Raw genomic sequence first — 26,024 nt, 5'->3', positions numbered from 1 at the left:
TTGGCTGTCTTTTTATGTGCATATTGCCATTTCTGCATCATATTTGAATCTTTGCCAAATCAAGTTTACTTAGATATTTTTCCTGTTTTTTTTCTAGAAATGTTACAGCATTAACTCTTAGATTTCAATCTATGCTCCATTTTTAATTATTATTTTTTTCTATATTTTGTGAAGTAATGGTCTAAGTTGTCATCATTATTATCATGATAATTTTACATATGGCTATCCAATTGTTTCAGCAATCTGTTCAAAAGATTATCCTTTTCCCATTAAATTGCCTTGGCACTATCATCAAAATCAATTGCATATTTGTGTGTCTATTTCTAGAATCTCTATTGGTCAATTTTATTTTCTCTACACCAACTACACTATCTAGATTACTATACCTTTAGGTTGTTGTTGCTGTTGGTTTTAAAAGCTTCATAGTTTTAAATAAGTAAAGAAACAAACAAAATTTAAAAAAAATCTTCATAGTTTTGAAATTAGGTAGTATTAGTCCTCAATTGTTTTTCTCCAAAGTTGTTTCGACTATTCTGTCTTTGCATTTCCACATAAATTTTAACATCAGCTTATTAATTTCAATAAAAAACCTACTGCGATTTTAACTGCGTGTTTTATATCCTTAATAATTTTCTATCTACTTGTTCTATCAATTGATAGAGGAATGATGAAATCTCTGACCAAATAGTAGATTTATTTTTTCTTCTTGCAGTTCTACCAGATTTTGCTTCATATTGTTTGAGGCTTTTTATTACATGTAGTAGCGTTTTAATTATTTTATCTTCTTATGAATTGACTTCTCTGTTATTATAAAGTGACACTCTTTATCCATGATAATGTTTTTTGCTTAGAAATCTGCTTTATCTGATACTATTATAATCATTCCAGTTTTTTTTCTTTTATTAATGTTAGCATGACATATGATTTCCATTCTTTTACTTTTGATGTATGTGTGTCTTTAAATTGCATTTCTTGTAGGCAGCATGTAGTTGGGTCTTGATTTTTTTTATCCAGTTGGGTAATCATTGCCTTTTTATTGGAGTGGTTGAAGAATTTATATTTTGTGTGATTATTGATAGAGTTGGATTTAAATCTATGATCTTGCTATTTTTCTATCTATTCCATCTGTTTCCCTTCTTTTTTTTTAACTTTCTTTTGAATTGAAATTTTTTTTATTATTCCATTTTTAGCTATGCTATCTTATTAGCTATAATTCTTTGTATTATGGTAGTTTGGAATTTTAATAGACATCGTATCACAACCTTTTTCAAGTAATATTATACTACTTCATATATAGTGTAAGAACTTAAAACAGTGTTATTCCATTTCCCCTTTCAAGCCTTGGTGCTGCTATTGCATGGATTTTATTTGCATATATATCATAAATTGCACAATACAGTGTTATTATTTTGGGTCAAATAGTCACTTATTTTTCAAAGAAATTAAAAAAAACAAACAAAAAAGAAATTTAAAGGTAAGAAAAAACTTTTCAATATTCACTCACATTTTTATCGTTTCTATTCTTTCTTTCTTTGTGTGGATCTGGATTCCCATCTGATATCATTTTCTTTGTACCTGAGGCATTTTCTTTGCTATTTCTTGTAGTGCAGGCCTGCTGGTTATGAATTATTTTATTTTTTGTATGTCTAAAACAGTCACTATTTCATCTTCATTTCTGAAATATATATCTTCATTGGTTATAGAATTCTAGATTTCAATACTTTAGAAAGGATGGTCCATTGTAGTGCAGATCTGCACTGTAAGAATGACTATTGTTATTCTTATTTTTGTCCCTCAGTACATGTCTTTTTCTCTTTACCTGTTTTAATAGATTATCTTTATCACTGGATTGAGAAATTTGTTTGTGATATGCATTTGTGTTGTTTCCTTCATGTGTCTGTGTTTGGGGTATACAAGTTCCTTGGATCTGTGAGTTTTTAATTTTTATCAGCTTTGGAAAATATTTCACCATTATTTCTTTAAACATTTTTCTTTTCCTGTATCTCTGCTCTTCTCTGCTTCAGGAGCTCCAATTACATGCCACTTGAAACCACAAGTCACTGATGCTGTGTTCCTTTTCCATTTCAGTCTTTTTGCTTTCTGTGTTTTATTTCAGACACTTCCTATGTCTGTGTCATAATTTTACTATCCTTTTCTTCTTCAGTGTCTAACTTACTGTGAATTCCAGTGTATGGGTTTTGTTTTGTTTTGTTTTCAAACTTTGTAATTTCTATCTGTAGAAGTTGAGAACAATTTATATTATTTTATGTTTTCCATGTCTTTAATTAACATATTTAATTTTACCCTCTTGAACATACAGAATATTTTTATAACTTTTTATATACTTATTGGCTAATTCTATAATCTGTGACGTTTTTAGTTTTGTTTTCATTGATTGATTTTTTTTTCCTTCAGAAAAGGTTGTATTTTCTTGCTCCTTTGTATATTTAATAACTTTTCACAAGATGCCGGACATTTTTAATTTACATTGTTTGGTGCTGGATATTATTGTATTTTTATAAAAGCTCTCCAGCTTTGTTCTGGGGAAACGATTTGACCTTTCAAGGCTTGCTTTTGTTAAGTGAAATCAGAACAGACTTTAGTCTAGGGATAATTTGGCCATACTACAGAGACAATATCCTTCTGAGTAGCACTCCACTAGATGCCTGTGAATTTTAGGAGATTTTCACTCTGATTCATGGGAATATGGACTCTCCCAGGCCCTATGAGAGCTTTGAAGATTGTTCTCTCCCAATTCTCTTGTGTGAGTTTTCTGCAGCCTAAGTGGTTCCCTCATATTGATTGCTAATTGATACTCAGATGAACACTCCAGAGGGACCCTCTGAAGGTCTCTGAAGCCTACCTTTCTGTGCAGCTCTTTCCTCCAGTATTCATCCTTGTGACTCTATCCATAGTTACCTTGCCCTTCCTAGAATTCCAGCTTCTTCTCCTCAACCTGGGGATATTGCCAGGCTCTACCTGGATTCCTCTTCCTGAGCTGCTGTCTTGAAATTATCTCCAGACAATATGCTAGGACAATGGTAGAGTTCACCTAATTTGTTTCTCTTCTTTTGGGAATCATTGTCCTAAGCCAGCTAATATCCAATGTCTGTTAACAGTTGTTTCATGTATTTTGCTTGGTATTTTAGTTATTTGATGTGGAAGGGTCAATCTAATGTCAGGAACTGTGGAGGATATAAAATGTTACCTTATTTACAAACCAATATGTTTCATACCACAGTTTCATAGATGCTGGCAAAAGATAAAAGATTTCCAGGTCAGAGACAAAGGATTCTATAACTCACAGCACAGTTAGATGGCATGAGCTTCATGTTCTCATTACTTTCCTTTGCATTGTCCCCCTGCCAAGTTCCACAGGGTGATATGGAGCAGCACAGATAGATGCTGTACACACAGTAGATGTATGTTACGTCTGACAAACCTTGTAATTATAAGGAGGCTGCTAACAAATCAACCCAAGCTTTCTCTAGAGAAGGACATTATCTTTATTATGCTGATCAGAAAACAAGTCAAGTTTCTGCCCTAGAGAATATACTGTCATTGTATTCCAAGTTTGTTTGCTATCCAAACACCCTTGAAAAGATATTCTATAAAAAGCTGATATAGGATGTACAGAAAATATAACTTATGTCATTACTGTTTTTTAGGACCAGTAAGAAAATCAAAATTGTCAAGCAAAGAAAGTAAAATTGTGGCTTTGAATGAATGAATGAATGTTTTAGGAAGAATTTCAGAGATGAGGTACTTCTTTATACTGTGGAGCAGTAATTAATCTTCCTCCAGTAGGAGAGAAGCATCTATGACTCTTGGCATATGCTTGGCTTCCCAGAGTGTGTGCTTTTCACTTTTCCTTGTTTTTCAGAGGGTATTGTTCCTGGGCCACCCACAGACCTCTCTGTCACAGAGGCCACCCGGAGCTATGTGGTGCTCAGTTGGAAGCCCCCTCGCCAACGTGGCCATGAGGGCATTCTGTACTTTGTGGAAAAAGTAAGACTCTGGGATCAACATTATTACCCTGTCTTTTCCTAAAGATTTCTTTAAAGAAATAGAGATTAAATTTCCATTGTGTCCTGTATTCTTTAAACCCTTCCTTATAAACTACGAACAGTCTTCACAAAAAAATGTATATTATACAGAACTTTATCTGAAAGTTCAGGGGTTTATGGATCCCTGGAGCTCACCCATAGACTCCTAAGAGGTCCACAGACCCTAAATTACAACCTTTTTAAGAAGAGAAATGTTCCTGAAACTGTAGATTGTTCATATAGCACTGTTTTCTAGACACTTTCTCTGTCTTCCTTGCTCTAGTAATGGCTTTTCATCTCTCTACAACTTGTTTTCCACAGTGAAAAATGAATACTGATGAGGGTAGATGAGCCAGAGGAATAAAAATTACAGTACTTTCAGAGTACTGTCAAATAGCTAGAGAGTTGAAGAGAGAAAGTCCTTACATGCTGCCTTGCACTCAGCTAGTACTACTCTAAGTGCAGATAGTAGGGTGGGGTCAGGAATCAGAAAACAGCATGAGATACTGGCTAGTTCTTTCCTTCAAATATCTTACAATTTTGTTATAATTATGTTAGGGCAGCATACAATGAAGGTGTAAAATAGGTGGAATGATGATAATTGCATATGAATTTATCACATACCCATCTTTGAGTGCAGTTGTAGTAAGTGTTTCTGCCCAGAAAATGTAGAAGAGCCAAGTTTTGCACAGGACATTATTTGGGGGAAGTGCCTAGTTGCAAGTTCAGATACTGAGGAGGAACAACCTGCTAGGCAAGGCATAATTGCCACAGGAAAAGGGCATTTAAAGAGAATTTGCTTAAAATGAGGTTCAAAGTCCATTTGTTAAGAAAGTTTTGATTAAGATGTAATTGAAAAAAATGAATCAAAAGTAAGTTTATTTTAAATTATAGGTAAGAATGTTTATGTTTTATTGGCAGGCATGAACCATTTTTTTAAGAACAGTGAATGAAACAATTGGCTGTACTTTTTTGTGTATTTTATTTTTATAAAATTTTGTGATAATATGATAAGTTATCATTTACATTTTACTTTCATAGCAAAATTATAGAAAATGTCTTTATTTGGCAAAAATGTTATGTAGCTTAGTTAGCTTTCCTAAGAACTTTTCTCTTTCATCCTTAAAGCTATTCTGATCATTCAATATCAGAACATCTATTAGGTCACCTTCCCTGACAATTATTATGAGATTACCTAGATATCATAGATATATAGGTACCTCCAAGCATCTGAAAATTAGATGACAACATAAAAGTAATATTCAGATATCTTATGGCCTTTTAGTTATTTCAGATCATCAGAGAAAATTATACTAGCATTAAAAATACTAGGGTCTGTGGTTTTCCAACTTTAATTAATAAATTTTTTAATTTATTTCCTTGATAAAGACATTTAGCTCATGTCTTTGAGGAACATCCCTCACTTCTCCTTATCCTTAGCAAATTGGTACAATAAAATGGATTATCTCTTTAATATGCAATATGGACATCTTTCAAAAGAGCCTGATTTTACCAAAATAATATTAAAAGTTTTTATTGTTATAAATTTGTATATTTTCTAGATATTAGCTTCAAATTAAATATAACTTAAACATTATTTCAGACTTAAATTTTTTTCTTTTTTTTTAATAGAGGACAAGACTAGAGTGGAAAATATTTATTTCCTAGTGTGCTTAATACATACCCTTCACTGAATCTTTTTGAAATGTTCCACAGGAAAAGAGTTCTGAATAAGCTCTGTGACAGTAATTACCATCTTTTCTGTAATAATAACATAGTTACAACATAATACTGAGGCATTTTCTTCAGATGAGTCAACTTTGGCTTTTGTTGAACATTTCCTCTGGTCACATAAACTCTAATTTCTCCAGGAAAATCTATAACTCCCCTAGACCTAAATACATATGAGTCTGTGATTAAAAATGTAAGTGTTCTCCCACTAGCAAACCTATTAATATAAAACAGAGGGAACATTTATGAGTGCAGTGTGAATGGAGAGGCCCATATAGGCACCACTGACATATACAAAAGGCCCAGGATGTTGACATATTGGGGGAGGAGAACATGTCCAGAGACCTAGGGCACATTTACAGAAGAACTATCCAATCCTCATACCGTTCTACTCAGTTGAGTCTCAAGTTATTTCTGATGAGCCACTTCTAACATGTTAACCTTTCTAAAGGGCAATGTTTCACGTGCTCTCGTCCTGCAGCACATTTTCATCCATAGAATGTTCACGCCCAGGGAGTGCTGCTTCTTCAGTTACCTCTGAGCTTGCACTTCTTTACAGAACTTTTTACCAGAATTTGCATCTTCATAAAGCACAAACTCACCTGTCATAGCTACAGCTTATACCCAGTTACACTATGTCTGTGAGCCCTGAAATGGTTGATATTGAGAGGTTTAATAGCAAGAGAATTGGATAAATTGGTCTCCAGTGCTCCCAGCCTTCCTATCCTACTGAGTTCTTTTCAGCCTCAGTTTTTTCAGATATCTTATGTCTTCCCCTATCAAAAATCTGGTCCTGTCAGAAGCAAGGATTGTATCACTTGATAGCTCTCTTTCTGCAAGCAGGAATGAAAAGAGCCAATGTTTACCAAGGACCAGGCACTGCTCTAAGCACTCTGCACATGTGCACCCACTTAATTCTCACAGCAACTCTATGAGGGAAATACTCTTATTTTCATCACACCTATTTTGCAGAAGAGGAAATTCACGCATCAGTGGGGCATATAATTTGCTCAGGTCACACAGTTAGTAAGAGACAGAGCTAGGATTTGAACCAAGGCAATCTGGCTCAGTTTTCATCTCCTGTATCCAGTTAATACACATCATTGCCTTTCAATCTTCCCAAGCCTGTCTTCTCCTCTGGAAAAACTTGGATAATCACAGTGCTACCCCCACAGTACTTAATTCAGAGCATAGTTGAGAGGATTAAAGAGTTACAATGGCATAAAGCTTTTAGTAGAGTGAAAGGCAGCTATTATTTTTACTATGAAAGTATAAATGACTGATAATTGTTATATGTTCCCCAGGGGAGATGTGTCAAAATGAATCAAAGCCATAAACTAAAAGATTAAATGTCTGGGAAAATTTTATCCCCCAGTTAGCCGCAGATTCACTGTTTAGGGGCAATTTATTCTCTCTACCCTCCCACACACAATGACACCATCATGAAAGATTCTACAAAGGACTTTGGAGGTTACCTTGTCACATTTGCCTATTTTACAAATGATGAAATTGAGACCAAAGGATACTCATGTGACTTTCCCAAGGTCACATATCTTGTTATGAACAAAGCTAAGACCTCAATGGATGCCCCTGGGTCCTTTGCACCATGCCACATTGCCTCCCATTTCAAAGTCAATGAAGTTTATGCCAAGCAATATATTAGTATTCTTATGGTCCCAACAGCATATCATCCTTGACAGCTGGTCACTGTATCATAAGGTTTGGATTTCTGGAAAAGTCTCTTGAAAATTTCCAAAGGTTCTCAAGTAAAATCACTTCTGCTGACCTTAGGGCAGAATTGAGAATTCGAATAGGTGGGGAAAAAAGATTACTGTCTAATGATAGTTTTCTCACTATATTCTCTACTAAAGTGCAAATAGACACCATATCCTTATCCTTCAAGGATTTCAGAGTCACTCTAGATCATTTTAATTCCAACATTTAATTGCTTTAAATTTAGTTTTTCCATCATTTATTTCAAATATAGGGAAGAAAAAAAGAACATCTTTATCTTTCATTAACTTCATTAAGAATTTTTAAAAATTCATTTATTCAGAAAAAAAAGACAATTCTTGATTATGTGCCAGATATAATTCTAGGCTCTGGGGTATAGCAGTGAACATGACAATTACCTGTACTCATTTCATTGAAATTTACTTTCCAATGGAGGAGATGACAAATAAATAACTTAATTTCGAATACAGGTGTTTTGACAAAATAATAAAGGAGAATAAGGGATAGGGAGTGATGAGAAAGGAGCAAAGAACTCTTTTAGATTCTTTGATAGGAGGGAGGGAATGATCAAGAAGGCCTTTTTGAGGAGGTTGTATTTGAGTACAGACCTAATGGGATTATAAGTCATTAAATGACATTCCATTAAAATAAAACAGTTTATAACAATGAAAATTTAAGTATTTTATATAGCATAGTAAATCTAATTACCTGCCCTAAGAATTAGAAAAGTATCTGACCCCACACTGTCTTCTGAATAAGTTTAAGTCTTTCATAGGTAGATGGATGATCTTAGTAGATAAAGTCAGTGCAGTATTAAAGTAGCAAATTTGTCAAACAATCCAAAGCCATATTTGATTTAGATAATCCTATGGACTACAGATGCTTCAGCCCCATTTCCTACAAATTTCTTCTCCAGTTCAACTCCTAGCAGGTAAGTAGTTTGTTGACTGAGAAATAAGACTGCTAAATGCCTGGCTCAGAGTTCCCATCTATTCTTGCTGTGTTGTAAATGGATCTCACTGTTTGGGCTGCAGTGTGATGCAGGAACAGAAAACTGGCAGCGGGTGAACACAGAGCTCCCTGTGAAGTCTCCCCGCTTTGCTCTGTTCGACCTGGCTGAAGGGAAATCCTACCGTTTCCGTGTCCGCTGTTCTAACTCAGCAGGAGTTGGTGAGCCTTCAGAGGCAACCGAAGTGACCGTTGTAGGGGACAAACTTGGTGAGTAAAGAGTTTGGTTGAACAACTGTAAACTGACTTTACTTCAGTTCAAGAAAAATTCCAAAGCAAGAATTTCATTAGAAAGTATATATCCGGGGATCCCTGGGTGGTGCAGCAGTTTGGCGCCTGCCTTTGGCCCAGGGCGTGATCCTGGAGACCCGGGATCGAATCCCACGTTGGGCTCCCGGTGCATGGGGCCTGCTTCTCCCTCTGCCTGTGTCTCTGCCTCATTCTCTCTCTCTCTCTCTGTGACTATCACAAATAAATAAAAATTAAAAAAAAAAAGAAAGTATATATCCAGAAGTAAAAGTGATGGCATCCTTTCACATTATAAATATAATTTAAATAATTTAATTTCACATGTAAATTTCTAATTTCATTAGGAAGTATATATCCAGAAGTAAAAGTGATGGCATCCTTTCACATTATAAATTTAATTTAATTGACTGTACCTGGCTGAGACATTTTAAAAACTCATTATTATGAATTATGAAGTCATGAAAAGTAAACTCCAAGAGTTTCAACTGCATTGCTCATGTATTTTTTTTCCTGGAGTATTTAGTGTATCATTATTGCCTCCAAACGTATTTTTTTTTATTTTCTGCTTTAACAAATATAAAATAAAAAAATATATATATATATATAAAATAAAGCAATAGTACACTTGACATGATTACTTATATAAAAATATATATGCATGTGTTTGTTCATATGTGATAAGAATGAATTTTTAAAAACTGCCCTGAGTTTGATCATCATTTTCCTCCTTTATCAGATATCCCCAAGCCCCCAGGCAAAATCATCCCAAGCAGAAATACAGACACATCAGTGATAGTTTCATGGGAGGAATCCAAAGATGCTAAGGAGCTGGTCGGGTACTACATAGAGTCAAGTGTTGTCGGCTCTGGCAAGTGGGAGCCCTGCAATAACAATCCTGTGAAAGGCTCACGGTAACTGCAGTGTTGGGGTGGGAGGTGCTGTGGGGAGCCTTCTGACTCTAGAGCACTGGAGCTTTGAAGAGGAAATGAAACCACTGACCCAGACAGCAGCACAAACATCTAACACGGGAGATTTTGTAAAAACACGATACCTTAAATATCCAAATGAGTTTAAAATTGAACATAATCTTCTGCTAGATATTTGACTGACATAAAGTACTCAGGCATTTCATTTATTTATTTATTTATTTATTTATTTATTTATTTATTTATTTAAGAAAGGTGTGGTGGTGAGGGGGAGGGGAGAGAATCTTAAGCAGGCTCTATCTCACAAACCCTGAGATCGTAACCTGAGCTGAAATTGAGAGTTGGACACTTGACCAACTGAATCACCCAGGTGCCCCTAAGGCATCTTAAACGAATAGGAAAAGAATATCAACATTTACAAATTCTGAACATGGTTAAACTTGGTGCTAGTAGTAATGAGTAACACTAACAAAAAGACATTCACAATATCTTGCCACTTCTTTATATCTGTTTCTAATATGAAGAGGGTTATTTTCTTTTTCTTGCTTTCAAATATTTTGTCAGTCAGCTTTGCAGGTTGATGATGAGTTCTGACCTGCAACCAAACTCTGAGCCTCCTTTGATTTAGGACCAGTCTGAGAGGAGAATTCCAGCCTCCCAAATTGTCAAATGAGCTTGTTAGAGAGCTTCTGGTATGGCCACTTCAAAGTCCAAGGACCCCCATAGGATGAGTTGTTTCTTTTGCAGAACAGGAAAGAATAGAGGCAAATCAATTAATGGGAGAAAGCAAGAGATTCATCTGTTCATTTCGCTTTTATTCTGAGTTCCCAGCATTTTCCTGGGACTATTTAGAAATATTTATAGAGGGTTAGACAAGGTCTGCCTTTCCACAAACAGATGGGAGCTTCTCAAGGACAGGCACCATTTTTTATTCACCTTTGTGTCCACAGTATCTAGCTCAGTGTCTGGAACACTGAAGTGCTCAATAAATATTTGCTGAACTGAGCTGACCTAAAGGATTGGCCTAATTTATGACTGCCTTCATTAAATATTCCAACATTACTAATGGTAATAGAGTCATTAGCAGGCCTGTTATTTCCTCTGGTTATAGTCTTCAGGATGGATTAAAATGTTACAGTGATTCATGAAATGGCTATTTATAGCCATAATAGCTATTAAGAAGTGAGGTTGTTTTATGTGTGAAACTGCCCATGGATTCACACTTCATTACTGGGTCCTTATATCTAAATGGTAATCCATATTTCATCTTATTTTCAGATTCTAGTGTAATTCCTCAAGTAATTATACCTTCCCTGCCATGCCTAGAAGCAGTGCCTAGGCCCTATAACACAGAGCAGCCAATGCCTTATAGCCCTAAGTATATACTTGAAAAGGCCATTACTAGTATTAATACCACCTATTATTTATTCAATGCTAAGCCCTGAAATAGATACTTTAAATACCTTATGGCCAATCTTTACACAAAAAATTATGATGAAGACATATTATCCCAATTTTACTAATAAACACACAAAGGCTCAGAAAAGTTAAGGTACTTATTCAGGGGAAAGCCAGGAGGACTCTGTGTTAATAGGGTGAGTTTAGAAAATTGCCTTAATTAGCTGCCTTCCTGTCCAAAGCACATACATTACCTGATCTCTGTACTTATTCTTTTTGCTATTAGAAAATGAATTGTTTTTATAAAGCCAGATCATTCAGTTAAGCTAAAACCATCTTGTCTAATTCCCCCTATCCCTAGGAAAAATTTTTGAAACTTCCTTTCCTTTTAGATTTACTTGCCATGGATTGGCAACTGGTCAGAGTTACATCTTCCGGGTCAGAGCAGTTAATGCAGCTGGACTTAGTGAATATTCACAGGATTCAGAAGCAATAGAAGTAAAAGCTGCTATTGGTAAGTTCCTTATGCATAACTTTGTAGTTAAAAATGGATTTTTATAAGTTATAAAGGAAGATACCATGCTCTCCAGAAATTGTTTAAAGCTTCTAGAATTGCTTGATGATTCCATCCTCAGATGACCATTTTCTCTGACTCCAGGTGACAGCTAACCTTCCATAGCCATTATTTTACAGATCTTCATCACTTATCCAGATTCTGTGCATCTGTAGCCTTGTCATCTTCACAAGTTTGAGTTTCCTCAGATATTTCCCACTGTGTGAAACTCCATTCTAACTTCGTGCTCATCCTGGGAATGTGAAGGGCCATCCAGTTCCTTGGAGTGGTATATCACCCGTAACACAGATCATTTTGTACCTAAATGCCATTTCACCTGTGACAAAGCCTGGCTTGTTTTCACTAACAATATATTAACATGCTTTTTATAAACTCCTCTAAGTTTTGTGCAAGACACACGTGGTTGCTTAATCATATGCTACATCTCTGCTCGCAAAGTAACCAACAGAATAAAACTGGTAATAAAGTAATTGTATGTATGTACATGATGTGCCTCCCAATCTTAGATAAAGCAGGGAAGGGACCCAGGTAGTTCAGAGCACCAAAAATGAAGTCTGTGATAGAGCAACACATATTTGAAAGGAAAGATTATTTTATATCAGTTATCTTTGGTTAACATGCCGTATTATTTTTTAATACTCCTTATGGTATTTATGGACAATAGTGAACATTTTTTTGAGGTTGGGAGGTACAGACCATTAATATTTCAGTAATGTACATAATTCTGTTATAAAATCAGGGTCTTTAATGTATGTCTTGTGCACTTTATGATCTTTTCCTCCCGTCATTCTGTTGAACAATAGGACTTAATATCTTTAAAAAAATGTCAGAGATTTGTTTTTTTTTTCTTATATATACTTGGGTTCTGTGAATCAAAATGGTTCCTGTTCTGTCTGTGGTTTTCTGTTCTTATTTCTTCTTTTCCCAGAATATGGAGAAGTTGAAATGTTTCCTTGGCATAAATTATTTTGGAATGTATGCTTTCCATATTTCTTGAAAAGCTGAGTGATTTCCATTAAACTAAGATGACTTTTGTTCTATTTGTGGGCCTAATACTTTCCCCCTTTGTTCTATTAAGTAAGAGCAATTTGTACTGTGTCTGGGCTCAAAGTGTTTATGTTGTTATCTGGTGATTGTAGGGGGAGGAGTGTCTCCAGATGTGTGGCCTGAACTGAATGATACACCTGGTGGACTAACAGACTCCAGGGGAGGCATGCATGAAGCCTCCCAGCCAGCCTTTAAGAAAAATGCTTTGCTTGGTAGCAAACTTAACAAACCTTCACTACCCAGTAGCGCTCACAACCTGGGCCAAACAGAAGTGAGTAAAGTAAGTGAAACAGTTCAGGAAGAGCTTACCCCATCACCACAGAAGGCAGCCCTTAAGGGGAAAAGTAAGTCTGACCCTCTGAAAAAGAAGAAGGACCTAGGTGAGATTCGAAAGAGTACGACTATTCCATCTGTCTCCATCAGTGTCCTCACCTCATTGTCGAGATCACATTCTTCCATCTCTGTGTTCACTTTCATCAATGTTTATTCTTCATTTGACATGTTTTCAGCTATCTATTTGCAGTACTTTTGTCTAATGAGTTGTAAAAGTAACTTTGGGGGAGTTTGGCTTTTATACATACTTCACTGTGCTTAATGACAGCAGAATATTTAAAGTGATTTGGTTATTGAGCCCTGTTTGGTTTCTCAGGCAGACACACCATTGGCCTCATTTCGCTAAGAAAATTAGAGCTGAGAGGAGAAAGGATTTGATAATCACAGCCCATGTAGAGTTCTTGGAAATACTCATGCTCAATACATGTATGGGAAAAATATGTTTCAAAGAAGTCACATTTTATCAGGACCGTAGTTATTACTGCTGTTCATCTTCAGGTTTTCAAGTTATCCTTCATATTTGACTCCAATAAATATAAGTAATAGTATCTCTTTGATGTGCCATGACAAGTTTAACAGGCAATTACAATCATCACATAAAGCTAAATTCTGGGCTATGTGAATCACATTCCCAGAACTGATTTATTTAAGACTATTTATCAGTAAGGTCAGAATTTTCTTAATAGGATATTTGATACTTGTGGCTTATATATTCTAGGTGACAGTGTTTTCTTATCAAATAAAAATGAAATGATAAGCATTGTAGCATGCCTCTCATCCATCTCCTATTACTACTCCACTTCCAACTTCTATAACTTCTATTTTTTTTAACCTTTATTGTACCTTCAACTCAAGATGGGATATTCATTTGAGAGTTCATTCAATATGTCTCTGTAATAGGAAGAGTGAGAGAGATGAGAGAGAACATTTTTAGTGTAAAGAATGAAGGAGGTTGGTGAGAGGAGAGAGAAACAAATGTATTTTATTTTTAAAAAATCTTTATTGTTCTAAGAATCTTTTGAATAAGAATAAGTAGTTCTTTTTTTCCCCTGTAATCCAAATCAATATTCAGAAAAGTCTTTTTCATGTCATTGCACATCTGGATGGATTTCTTTCCACCACCTGACCCTCTCTTTCTTTATCAAACACCATTATTTACTAGTTGGGGGAGAAGTTGATCAGCAAAGCCACATAAATGAAAGAAGACTTTTATTTTTTTTTTTTTTTTTTTTTTTTTTTTTTTTTAAATTTTTATTTATTTATGATAGGCACAGAGAGAGAGAGAGAGAGAGAGGCAGAGACACAGGCAGAGGGAGAAGCAGGCTCCATGCACCGGGAGCCTGACGTGGGATTCGATCCCGGGTCTCCAGGATCGCGCCCTGGGCCAAAGGCAGGCGCTAAACCGCTGCGCCACCCAGGGATCCCGAAAGAAGACTTTTAAAACATCCTCCAGATATTTTTCTGGCTAGGAAATAATAAACACGGTGACAGCTGTCTAGCATTTTGTACCATATAAATAATAGTCCAACATCAGGTTAAAAATAATGCAGCAAAAGGTATTATATACTAAGAGAAAAATCACATGGCAGATTGTGCCTACTTTAAAAAAAAATTTTTTAAGATGGCATTTAGCTGAGCTTGAAATAAGATTTTTTCTGTGCGTAGACAGAACTTGTTTAGTTATAAGGTCTCACAAGGGTATGTATGCCTGAATGGTGAAATGCTAACCATTTGGAAATAACATGGAAATTCTCTATAAGCACATTGAGGCAGAAATTGATATACATACTTCATTTTCCTCAAGGAGCAAATAAAAACAAAACCACATTAAGAAACAAAAATATGTATCTTGTGAAAAATATTTCTTCTTCTGGGGAATAGAATCATTTTTCAGAATATTGCACTGTTTTGCTGTTAGTATTTCAAAAATTATTCTTCTGTGGAAGTAGGAGAGCAGGTTCTTTTTATCTTTGGAATAATATTTGCAGTGCACTTTTTTACTGTATGTGGGTTTTTTTTCTCATACACCAAATTGGGTGCCAAGTTACTGATTAGTCTTCACACTTTAGTTTTATACTGCAAGACCCTAGTGCCCTCACAGGTGGCACGAATGAAACAAGTTTAATGTACATAAAATCATAAATGCATTTCTTTCTACTTACTTGGTATTCATATTGCAACAGCGGCACCATCTCCACCCTGTGATATCACTTGTCTTGAAAGTTTTCGTGACTCGATGGTTCTTGGATGGAAGCAACCAGATAAGACTGGAGGAGCTGAAATTACTGGCTATTATGTAAACTATCGTGAGGTAATTGATGGAGTACCAGGAAGATGGAGAGAAGCCAACATCAAAGCTGTCAGTGATGAGGCATATAAGGTAAATGTGTGACCTTCTGTAGTGTGGAGTGTCACATATATGATGATGACATGCTTGCTTGCACACACACGCACACCCACACCCACACCCACACCCAGCAGCTTATAAATGATTCATATCATTTCTCCAGTGTCCATTGTCTACAACGACAGGATTTTTGTCACAAATATATCAGGGTAAATAGAAGTACGCTGATTGACCAGGAAGGATTTGTATCTTCTGATTCATATGCATAAACATAATAACTTCCTAGAATATTTACTATGAAATGTATACTTATGGTAAGAATTCATGTTTATTTCAAAACAAAATATCTATAACCAATGTGCTGCTAGCTCAAGAGTCCCAGGATCTAAAAGACTGCAGTTTTAGCTTTCAGTGTTCAAATCACAAAGGATAAAGGGACATGGACCTGATGGCCAGCATCAGCTCACCACCTGTGAAGTGTCCCCCATTATAGTGGCTCTGATGGCCACGAAGGGATGATTGATATGTGTCTACCCACACATTTCTTTTTACTGCTTTGCCCATCTCAGAGTACTTGAAGGGTTTTACTGATGCCATAACTATGGTTCCTCTCTTTGGAGTATTGTTAGCTAGAGGAAAGTCACCCCCCTTAATACTCCCAGAACCCTATGCTGTGAGAGCAAGAGCAGGATGAGGTTGGGAGAATGATGCTTTCCCCAACTCAGTGCCACAGGTTTTAAATCTAACATTTAAAATTTATGGAATATCACACACATACTGAATACATAAAGAAGTTAAAACAAGAATATATAAAATAAAATCATATTTTTAAAGTTCTTCTATGTTGATGTGTAGCTATGACTTCATTATTGTATGGTATTCTATTATATGACTGTCTCACAATATACTTTTCAATCTAGTTATTGATATTTCAGTATTTTCACATTTATAGCTATATCAAACAGTGTAGCTATGAACATTTTTGTACATTTTTGTCTGCTGGCATGTATATGCACTAGTTTCTCTAGGTTATTACCTAAAAGCAGAATTGGTGGGCCAGAGAATCTGTTATCTTTAATTTTAGTAGATACGTCTATACTGGTTTTCTGAAGAGTATGAGAATTCCCATTGTTGCACATTCCCCTAACACTTGGTATATTCACACATTTTCAGTTTTGACAATCGGGGTGTCAAATGAATCTGAACATCTTTTGCTATATATAATATCCATTTTGAAATCTTTTATAACATGCCTGCACAAAGATTTGCCCATTTTTCTAATAGATTTTCTTACTGCCTTGTGAAGTTCTTTGTATATTCTGAGCTTAAAATCCTTGGTAGCTATGGAGGCTGTGTCTATTTTTCCTGCTCATTGGTTAGTATTTTCTTCTCCTTATGGTAACAACACTAATTTTAATATCAAATTTATTGCAGCCAGACTTAACATTTGCTTTGTGGTATAAAGGTCAACATTCATTTTTCCCCTGTAGGGAAACAGTTGTCCCATCTATTGAAAAGTTTGCCCTTTTTTCTACTATTCTTCTAGGCTATTTGTATCATGTGTCAAGTTTCTTTGATGCATGTGTCTGCTTCTGTGTTTTCCATTTTGTTCCACTGGTCTGTTTGTCTATCACTGGACCAGAACCACATTAATTTAATCATTACCACTTTATAGCAAATTTGATAACTGATAGATCAAGTTATCTCAGTTTAGTTTATTATTCCTAGGCTGTTTTTAGTCCTTTGCACTTTGATATAAATTGTAGAATTAGGTTACCAAGTTCTACCAAAAAACAAGACAAGCAAAAGCAAACACAACAAATAAAATAAAATTAAATTAAACTAAAACATTTTACAATTGTGATTGGTATTGCATTGAATCCATAAATAAATTGAGGAATAATTGACATCTTTAAAATATGAACTCTTCTAATATATGAACATGATATTTCTCTCCATTTATTTTGGTCTTTAAAGCTTCTCAATAAAGCTTTATAATTCTCTAGAGAAGTTTTGCACATCATTTGTTATTTATTTATAGGTATTACATGTTTTTGGTGCTTAAATAGTCTGTTTTTATATCATTTTGTTATTGCTGGTATAGAGAAATATACCTCATTTTTATGTATTGATTTTACATGTCATTGTTATGTATAAGTTTTTGCTAAATTTTCTTATTATTTCTATGTTACCTATGAGCTCTTTTTGATTCCTGTATATCATATCATCTGCAAATGACAGGTTGCTTCTTCATTCCCAAATTTTATATTTTTTGCTTTATTTTCTTAACTTTCTACTTAAAATCGTTAACAAAATACTGATAGAAGTGGTGATCTTGGTCATTCTAGACTTGGTCTTTATCTAAAGGAAAACATTTCACCATTTCACCATTAAATATTATATTTACTATCAGTGTTTGATAGACATCTGTTATCAGCTAAAGGAAGTTTCCTTCTATTCCTAGTTAAGAATTAATGAAAATTATGAAATATTTTTTCTGAATCCATTGAGATGGTTATATGATTTTTCCCTTTAGTTTTAATGTGGTATATTCTAGTAATTATCTAATGTTAAAATAACCTTGCATTCCTGGCATAAATCCAAATTGGACATTATGTATATTCTGTCTATATATTACTGGATTTTTTTTTACTTATTGTTGTTTAGGATTTTTGCTTTTATGTTCATGAGTGAAATTACCCTGAGACTAGAGTTAATTTGATAAAAATACTTGACAAGGATAGTACGGGAAGGGAAAATTGCAGGATAATCTTACTTTATTGAGATATAATTCACAAATCATAAAATTCACCCAATTAAAATGTTACTTTATATATTTTGTAGAGGTGTTATTAGATGCATATAAAGTGACTTTTGATATCACTGACAATATGTCTTGCCTTCAAGTCTCTATCGTCTGTTATTAATATAAATTTATTAATTTTCTTTTGGTTGGTGTTTGTATGGTATATAATTTTTCATCCTTTGACTTTCAATCTGTCTTTAACTTCATGATATATATATATATCATATGATATATATATATCTCTTAAAAATCATAGGGTGGGGTATTTTTCCTACCTGAGAGTCTTTGTCATTTAACTGGGGTATTTAATGATACTACCACTTTTTTGTAAAACCAATCATCTTTATTTTGTGTTTTCTGTTTGCTTGTTCTGTTCATTTTCTGTCCTTACTTGATTACTTTTGAATAGGTTTCTTACCCTCACCTTTTAGCCATGCCCTTTCCCCCTCTATACTACCTTGAAAGCTATAAATTCTCCAGTGTTTGTTTTTGGTGGTTACTCTAAAAATTATAGTGAGCAAATTAACAGTCTGAATTCTATTGTTTTAACCTTGTCTGAGAAAAATAGGGCCTCAGAATACTGTAATCCATTTATCCTAGTCCCATTTTATATGCTATTGTGTATGTGTTTGTAAGTCATTTTTTAAATCCAAAAGTAATGTTATTAATGTTTTATAGTCGATACTTAGATTTATGTAAATTATTTTATTTAAGATTTTATTTTCTTTTAATTTCACATTTTTGACCTTCTAGTTGAGAACACTTTCCTTTCATCTAAATTAAATAGTTTAGAATGTTCTTTAGTTAGGGTATTCTGAAAACACATACTCTTTTACTTTTGTTCATCTGAAAATAACTTTTTTCTTCATTTTCCAAAAAATTTTTCTAGATAAAACATTATATAATGTAGTTATTTTCTTTCACAATTGGAAGGTATAATTCCACTGTCTTTTGGTTCAATGTTGCCACTGACATGTCAGCTTTTAGTCTGTTTGCTTATTTGAGTGTTGTCTTTTAGACAGCTTTTAATATTTTTACTCTCTGTTTGGTGTGCTACAGTTAAATTATGTATCTCAGAATAGGTTTTTAAAAATGTCTCTGCCTAGGATTTTGGCATGAGGAGTATTTTCAATCTGTGGGTTGGATTTTTCAAGAAGATCTTTCTGGAAAATTCTAAGCCATTTATCTCCTAAAATATTGTTGCTGCCCCATTCTCTCCTCTCTCCTCTTGAAACTCTATTTAACATGTATTTGACATTCTCATTCTATCTTCCATGTCTATTAATCACTCTTCTCTCTTTTCCATCTTTGTATCTTTCTGCACTGTGGTCTGTGTGATTTCTTATAACTTTCTATTAGTTTACATATTTTCTCTTCTTTTGCATCTGATTTTCTGTTAAACTCATCCATTATTTTTCTATTATTGTATTTTTTCCTTTTTAGGTCACATTTTACAAAATATTTTATAGTTTGCTGGCTCTCCTGCAGATACTTTTTTTAATGTTTCAAGTTTTAAATTAAATTCTAGTTAGTTAACATATAGTGTAACATTAGTTTCAGGAGTAGTCCCACGGATGTTTTAAATTTGTATTTTATGTTTAAAACATAGTAAGCATAGCTGTTTTTCTAATCTATGATGATTCTGTCATCTAATATATTTGCAGGTATGTATCTGTTTTCATTGGTTTTGTAGTATCTTGTTCATAGTATCTTGTTTTCTATGCTTGGTTATCCTTGATTATGTGCTGCTCATTGTCACTAAAATATTATTTGCATGAATAATTTGAGGTTCAGGATGAAGACATTTTTCTCTGTAAAAGATTTGTATTTGCTTCTGCAAGGTACCTGGGGATACCACTTGTTGAGTTTTTTTTTCTTAAATCAAATACAAGCCTTTAATTTTGGGGACAATCAAGCAGTGTAAATTTATACTGTATGAAGGCAGGTTTATTTCTATTTCAACTTTACTCCCAAAGAGTAAAGCCCTTAAGGACTCCATCTTAATTGTAGAGGGTTCCCTTTTATTACCCTTCTTAGGTTGGCTCTAGGCTTTGATTTCAGAGTTCCTCTGCTTTTGAGATAATAAAAACCAAAGGTCAAACTTTTCTTTTTTGGCAGCTATCCCAAAGGTAAAAGCCACTTCTATATAGATTCCACTTATCTCTTTTTTGTTCCCTATTTCCCATTATTCTGTTCTTATAATTCTATAATGTCTCGACACTAATTTGATGCTTTTGAAAAGATTTTTTAAAGATATTTTTGTCTAGTATTTTTAATTTTTTAGCAAGATGATTAATCTCTATAGCCTGGTTCACCATTGCCAGAAATAGAAGTCCCATGCTACAATATTTCACCTAAGCCTAGAATGACCAACTTTCTCTGTTTGCCTAGGATTCTCTTAGTTTCAGCACTATACTGCCTACATCCTTAGAAACCCCACAGTCCCAAGAAAACTGGAATTGTTGGTCACCCTAATGGAACCCCAAAACAGCTCTGGTACCTGAATAAAGTACTTTTAGATCCAAGTTATCTACATGATGGTTTCCTACTAATTAAAAAGATCTTTCCTTCTTAAAGGAAATGTGTTTGTATGTGTGTGTGTGAATCAAAAAGGGAGTTTGTATTATTCTGTTACCCATAACATATAGCCATTATATTCTACTTGATCAAATCAGGATCATAGATATATATTTGTTTTGCTTGTCTTAAGTCATATAATGGGTAAGTTTTATTAACCCAACTGGTTCTATCGATGCCTTCATTTATTAAGCATTTTTAAAGGATTTTATTTATTTATTAGAGACAGAGAGAGAGCATGAGTGGGGGGAGGGACAGAAGAAGAAGAGCAAGCCGACTTCTCTGAGCACAGAGCCTGATCATGACCTGGGCTGAAATCAAGAGTCGGATGTTTAACTAACTGAGCTACCTAAATGCCCTCACTTATTAAGCATTTTTAATTCTCAAAGGATTGTTTATAGTCCATGGATTTTTTTCACACTAATATATTCCATCATTTATACTGTGCAAATATTTTCACATTCATTATTTTATCACATATATTTACTACAGCCAAATTTCCTATGAGGGATATAGAAAAGTCATTAAGTCATTCAGTAAGGAGCAGAAAAATGAAAGATTTTGAATATTTTTATTCCTAGCTTAGAATTCATTTAATTTTCATCTGTACAAGCATAAATTTTCTATTTCTGCTTAGCAAATTACCACAAACTTTGTGACTTAAAACAACCCCTATTTGTTATATCACAGTGTCTGTAAGTCAGGAGTCTAAGCATGTCTTAGATGAGTCTTCTGCTTGAGGTCTCACAACGTTTTATTCTAGGTGTCAGCAGGGCTCATTCTCATCTGGAGTTGAGTTCCTCTTCCAAACTTATTCAGTCACTGGCAGAATTCAGTTCTTCCAGCTGTAAGTCTGGGGCCCTCTACTCCTAGAGGCTGCTCTTCTCCAAATGTGAGTGGCTAGGCAGTTCGCAACATGGCATTTGCCTCTTGAATGCCATCAGGACAGTGTTTTCTTCATGAAAGTGCCAAACCCCATTTTGAGAGTTTTCATCTGATTAATTCAGACCTACCCAGGATAATCTCCCTTTTGATGAACTCACTTTTGATTAGGGACTTTAATTATATCTGTAATATCCCTCCTCCTTTTCTATATGATGGAACAACAATCACAGGACTGATATTCCAATACCTTTCCCATATTCTGTTGGTTGGAACCAGGTCACAGATTTTACTCACACCCAGGGGGAGTAGATTACAAAAGGGTATGATTCATTGGGGGTCATTTCAGGGTGTGTCCAACACAAGAGGTAAGTAAATAAAATATTGAACAATTGAAAAAACAAACCTGAATCATCATCCACTCTGTGATATTGTCATGTTGCAGATTAGCAACTTGAAGGAAAACATGGTGTATCAGTTTCAAGTGGCGGCCATGAACATCGCTGGGTTGGGAGTACCCTCAGCAGTAAGTGAATGCTTCAAATGTGAAGAGTGGACCATTGCTGTTCCAGGTAAACCATGAAAACCATTTCTCAGCACTCAGGCTTGAGGTATCTTCCAAAAGAACCTACTGCTGGGAAGTAAATTTAAGTGCTACATAGACAGTTTCTAAGGGAAAAGAGTTCTCTTGGCCCCTTATGTTTACCTGAAATATTTCTGTAATCCTATCAAATAATAGGCACTAATATAAAACTGACTATAATTTCATGTGCTTATATTCCAAATACATCCTAGAGCCCTCAGAGTTATATCTTTCTGCTTGGAATAGGATTAACAGAAGCACACAATCTGAGTTCTACATTATCATTTAAAAGGAATTCTGATATTTTTTTGTGTTGCTTAAAGACCATCGAAGGGCATCCAACTTGTATCCCACAACAAAATACCTCAAAAATTTCTTCCTGTACTTCCTAATTCTCATGTATTCTTCCATATTGCCCTGGAACCTTTCACTTATCAATCTCCAGAAATCTCTCCCTCCAAGCTCAGCCAATGTGACTCCTCTTCCTTGTCTCTTTCCTCCCTTGCTTCTAGCTCTTTATGGTATTATGTAGGTGGACTTAACATGCCTGCCTGGGACTTAAGTTCTGGACTTTCTTCACTTAACTCTCTCCACTTACTTCTCTAGTCATTTTGTTCTCTCTCCACTTTTGTCTCAACTCTGCATCACAACAAAGTTCCTGGAACCTGGCTGGAAATATTCTCTTATGGAGGTTGCCATAGTGGGTGGTTGGCTGAACAGGGAAGAAAATGGGGAGAAGGCAGAAACAGTTACCTGTGCCTTTTAAAACACAGCTACAACACTGAACAAATTAAAAAATTGAATACAAACAAATTTACCAAGCCATTAAATTTCAAACTAGCCACGTTAATGTATTTAGTGGGTGATTTCATTTTGCTTCCAACAGTACCAACTTCACAGACCCAATGAGTGCCACAGGATGACTAGATTCTCCCACTTGGGCTTAATATGCAGGATATGTATAACACCAGTATCGACCACATTAGAACACAAGGCCACCTGGAGCATACTGGGTGGATCCAGCCATGTCCTTGATACCACCCTCTTCCTCTATGTGAAGCCCTAGTGCCCTTGAAGAACCATCAGTTTTGCCTTTGCTTAGCTTATATTTGCATCACTTCTCTATCAAATTTGAATAAAAAGATTACAAGAGAAACCTAAGAGAAGTTCAAACACTCACTCAACTTTAATAAATATAAGAGGCAAACATGCAGCCTTTTCTCGCACCTCCTTAAGCCAGTAAATATTTCTTAAGCTCTTTCTGTCACCTACACAAAAGTGGACCCGTTTTTAAATTCTTACAATTCCTGAATAAAATTAAAATATAAGTGACTAGAAACTCAGAAATTCTGAGCAGGCCTGTGGAAAATGTTTTGATTGAGAGATATAGTTAGCAAAAGAGGTTGCAGGATGAGTGCTACCTTTTTGGATGCCTCACTGGGTTCTGAGGATGGCACAAGAAAATTATTTAGAAGCCCTTTGCAAAACAGAACATGACACACTATTATAAGGTATTGGTTATTTTTTAAATCTGTTACCATATTATTTAAACCTTGGTGGAAGGCAAGGATGACACATATCCGTGATCGTTAAGCCAAGATATAGGGCCCCACAAATATTGAGCTATCAATTGCAAAATGCCAAAGCATAGCATGGTAGAGTCTGTGTTTGTAGCTATGAGTCAGTTTAGGTGATTTTGATTGGTTGGTTAGAAATCAGTTATTTAAAAGAAAAAAAAAATAGGAAGAAAGAAAATAAATATATCACTTACATAGCAGCTGGTGGTCATGGAAAGATGTGGGATATCACTTAGTAGTTTGGATTCTCCCAAGACTGCAAACAGCACATGGACAAGGAGAACATTTGGCTTTCTTCCTGAACAGGTTGATCAAGTTACTTGGCTTCTCTGAGCTTTCTGTTGTTTTAAGGATGAATGAGACAAATAAATATAAAGTACCTAGCAGTGTTTAGCTGGGGCCTATGGGATTAATTGTATCTTTTCATGAAAGTTCTTTGTAAACTGTAATTGTAGTTTGCTTTTGCTCCTACATGGAATATATGCCCTATGGGAAAGATTTCCCTCTAAAAGGGAACTATTTTGTAATATATTACTTTTTCTTGTAAAAAAAAATTACTATCTATATTCATATGCCATCAAAGAGAGTTGCTTTTTTCATCCTGATTTGAGATTTAGGGAAATTTTCAGATTGCCATCTAAAAGTAATCTTAAACTGAATTTGCAACCACATTAAACTCTTCTGATAAAAGATGAGGACCACAAGCCCAAGGACACCCTGAAGGCAAGTTATCATCCAGCCTCTGGGGGCCACCTTGAATTGGCTCTAACTACCTGCTGCCCAAATAGGGACTTAGTAGGTTGATGTAGAGCCATTGAGGAAACTTGATACAAAATGACCACAAAATACCTATTTTTATAGGATTGATAGACTTCACAAAATAACACTGGATTCAGCTTTAAGACTTCAAATGTGGTTCTAGATTTATATGTATTTGAATTTTCTCATCTATGTTACAATTTTTATACATTGGTCTCTCTCTCTCTTTCTCAGGACCCCCACACAATGTCAAATATAGTGAGGTTAGGAAAACCTCCCTGGTTCTGCAGTGGAAGCCTCCAGTCCATTCTGGAAGGACTCCGGTCACTGGGTACTTTGTGGACTTGAAAGAGGCCAATGCCAAAGATGACCAATGGCGAGGACTCAACAAGGCAGCTATTAAAAACACGTACCTGAGGGTAAGAGGGTGTTCAGATTTGGATAAACCTTTTTTAGAAAGACAAATGTTCCCCTAATGATAATAACTTTAAAATTAGATAAAACACAACATTTCTGCTTTGATATATTTCTTACATTGGGCTCCTGCTAAGATCCCATTTGGCAGCAGTTGGGGTTGGGGGAAGTTCCTGATGCTTAAAGCCATTTGGTTCTATTTAACCTGAATCCCAGAGCCTAGCTTTGCAAAACATCCACAAGCTCCCTCCTCTCTCTTTTTTCCCTCCTTGCCTCTACTTACCCACCTTACATTTTTATTACAATCTTAGAAAGGTGACTTTCTCATTTCTACCTCTGATTTTTTTTTTGAGTTTTTTTATTTAAGGGTGTTGTTTTCATAGCATTCATGCCAGCAAGGCTTTACCTGCTGATTCCTTTGAGTCACGGGCTCCCTCCTGCTTGTACTCACATGAGCTCAGAGGAAAGTGGAATGCGTTCACTCAACTCTTGACCTAATCCTTACTCTTATCTACGTCTTTGCCTTCCAGATTCCTTTAGTGTTCTAGTTGAACAAATTCCATAATTATCTACCAAATATTATTCTGCTAAAGCCACTGAATCTCAATTGTAACAAATGGGTATCTCAAAAGAATGTTTTTCCCTATGTCACCAGTGACACCAAGAGACCCTTAATCCACACCAGGGCTTCAGAAAGTGTGGGGAATATGATTCTGACTCTTATTACTTAGAATAAAGTGTGGCTTCACCACAATTATTCAGAAAGCAGCACAGTGCATTTATTTTGCAGCTCTATCTGTTGGCAGAATAAGCCATTGCCTAGACAGGTGAGACTTAGAAGATACTCAGGGTATGCCTGCTATAAAAGTTATCTTCCATTGACCTGCCACTGTGGACTAAAGTCCATACCATCTGTCAGCCACTCTCCAGAGATGAGGTATTTACTGTCCCCATAAAAAAATATAAATATGTCCTCTAAGAGAGATGACCGTTAAACATGCCATTAACTCTCAGGATATGCTAATGACCTCCC

At 35.2% G+C, this 26,024-nt stretch overlaps 1 protein-coding gene across 4 annotated transcripts in view; it reads left to right on the top strand.

Moving 5' to 3' along the window:
• Nucleotides 1-26,024, top strand: part of MYOM1 (myomesin 1) — a 135,153-nt gene that overhangs the window by 59,886 nt on the left and 49,243 nt on the right. For 3 of the 4 annotated variants that reach the window (XM_038543722.1, XM_038543723.1, XM_038543721.1), the window contains 8 exons: nt 3,884-4,008; nt 8,546-8,729; nt 9,505-9,679; nt 11,485-11,606; nt 12,806-13,093; nt 15,230-15,426; nt 22,104-22,230; nt 24,812-24,996. In XM_038543722.1, coding sequence (XP_038399650.1) covers nt 3,884-4,008; nt 8,546-8,729; nt 9,505-9,679; nt 11,485-11,606; nt 12,806-13,093; nt 15,230-15,426; nt 22,104-22,230; nt 24,812-24,996 — 1,403 coding nt within the window. The remainder of the gene's footprint in view (nt 1-3,883; nt 4,009-8,545; nt 8,730-9,504; nt 9,680-11,484; nt 11,607-12,805; nt 13,094-15,229; nt 15,427-22,103; nt 22,231-24,811; nt 24,997-26,024) is intronic. The other variant, XM_038543724.1, reaches the window with a different exon arrangement.

This window comes from Canis lupus, chromosome 7 (genome assembly GCF_011100685.1).
Source record: "Canis lupus familiaris isolate Mischka breed German Shepherd chromosome 7, alternate assembly UU_Cfam_GSD_1.0, whole genome shotgun sequence".
In the NCBI taxonomy this organism is placed as follows: domain Eukaryota; kingdom Metazoa; phylum Chordata; class Mammalia; order Carnivora; family Canidae; genus Canis; species Canis lupus.
The sequence above is the reverse complement of the archived record's forward strand: the minus strand, read 5'-3'. Positions and strand labels throughout refer to the sequence as shown.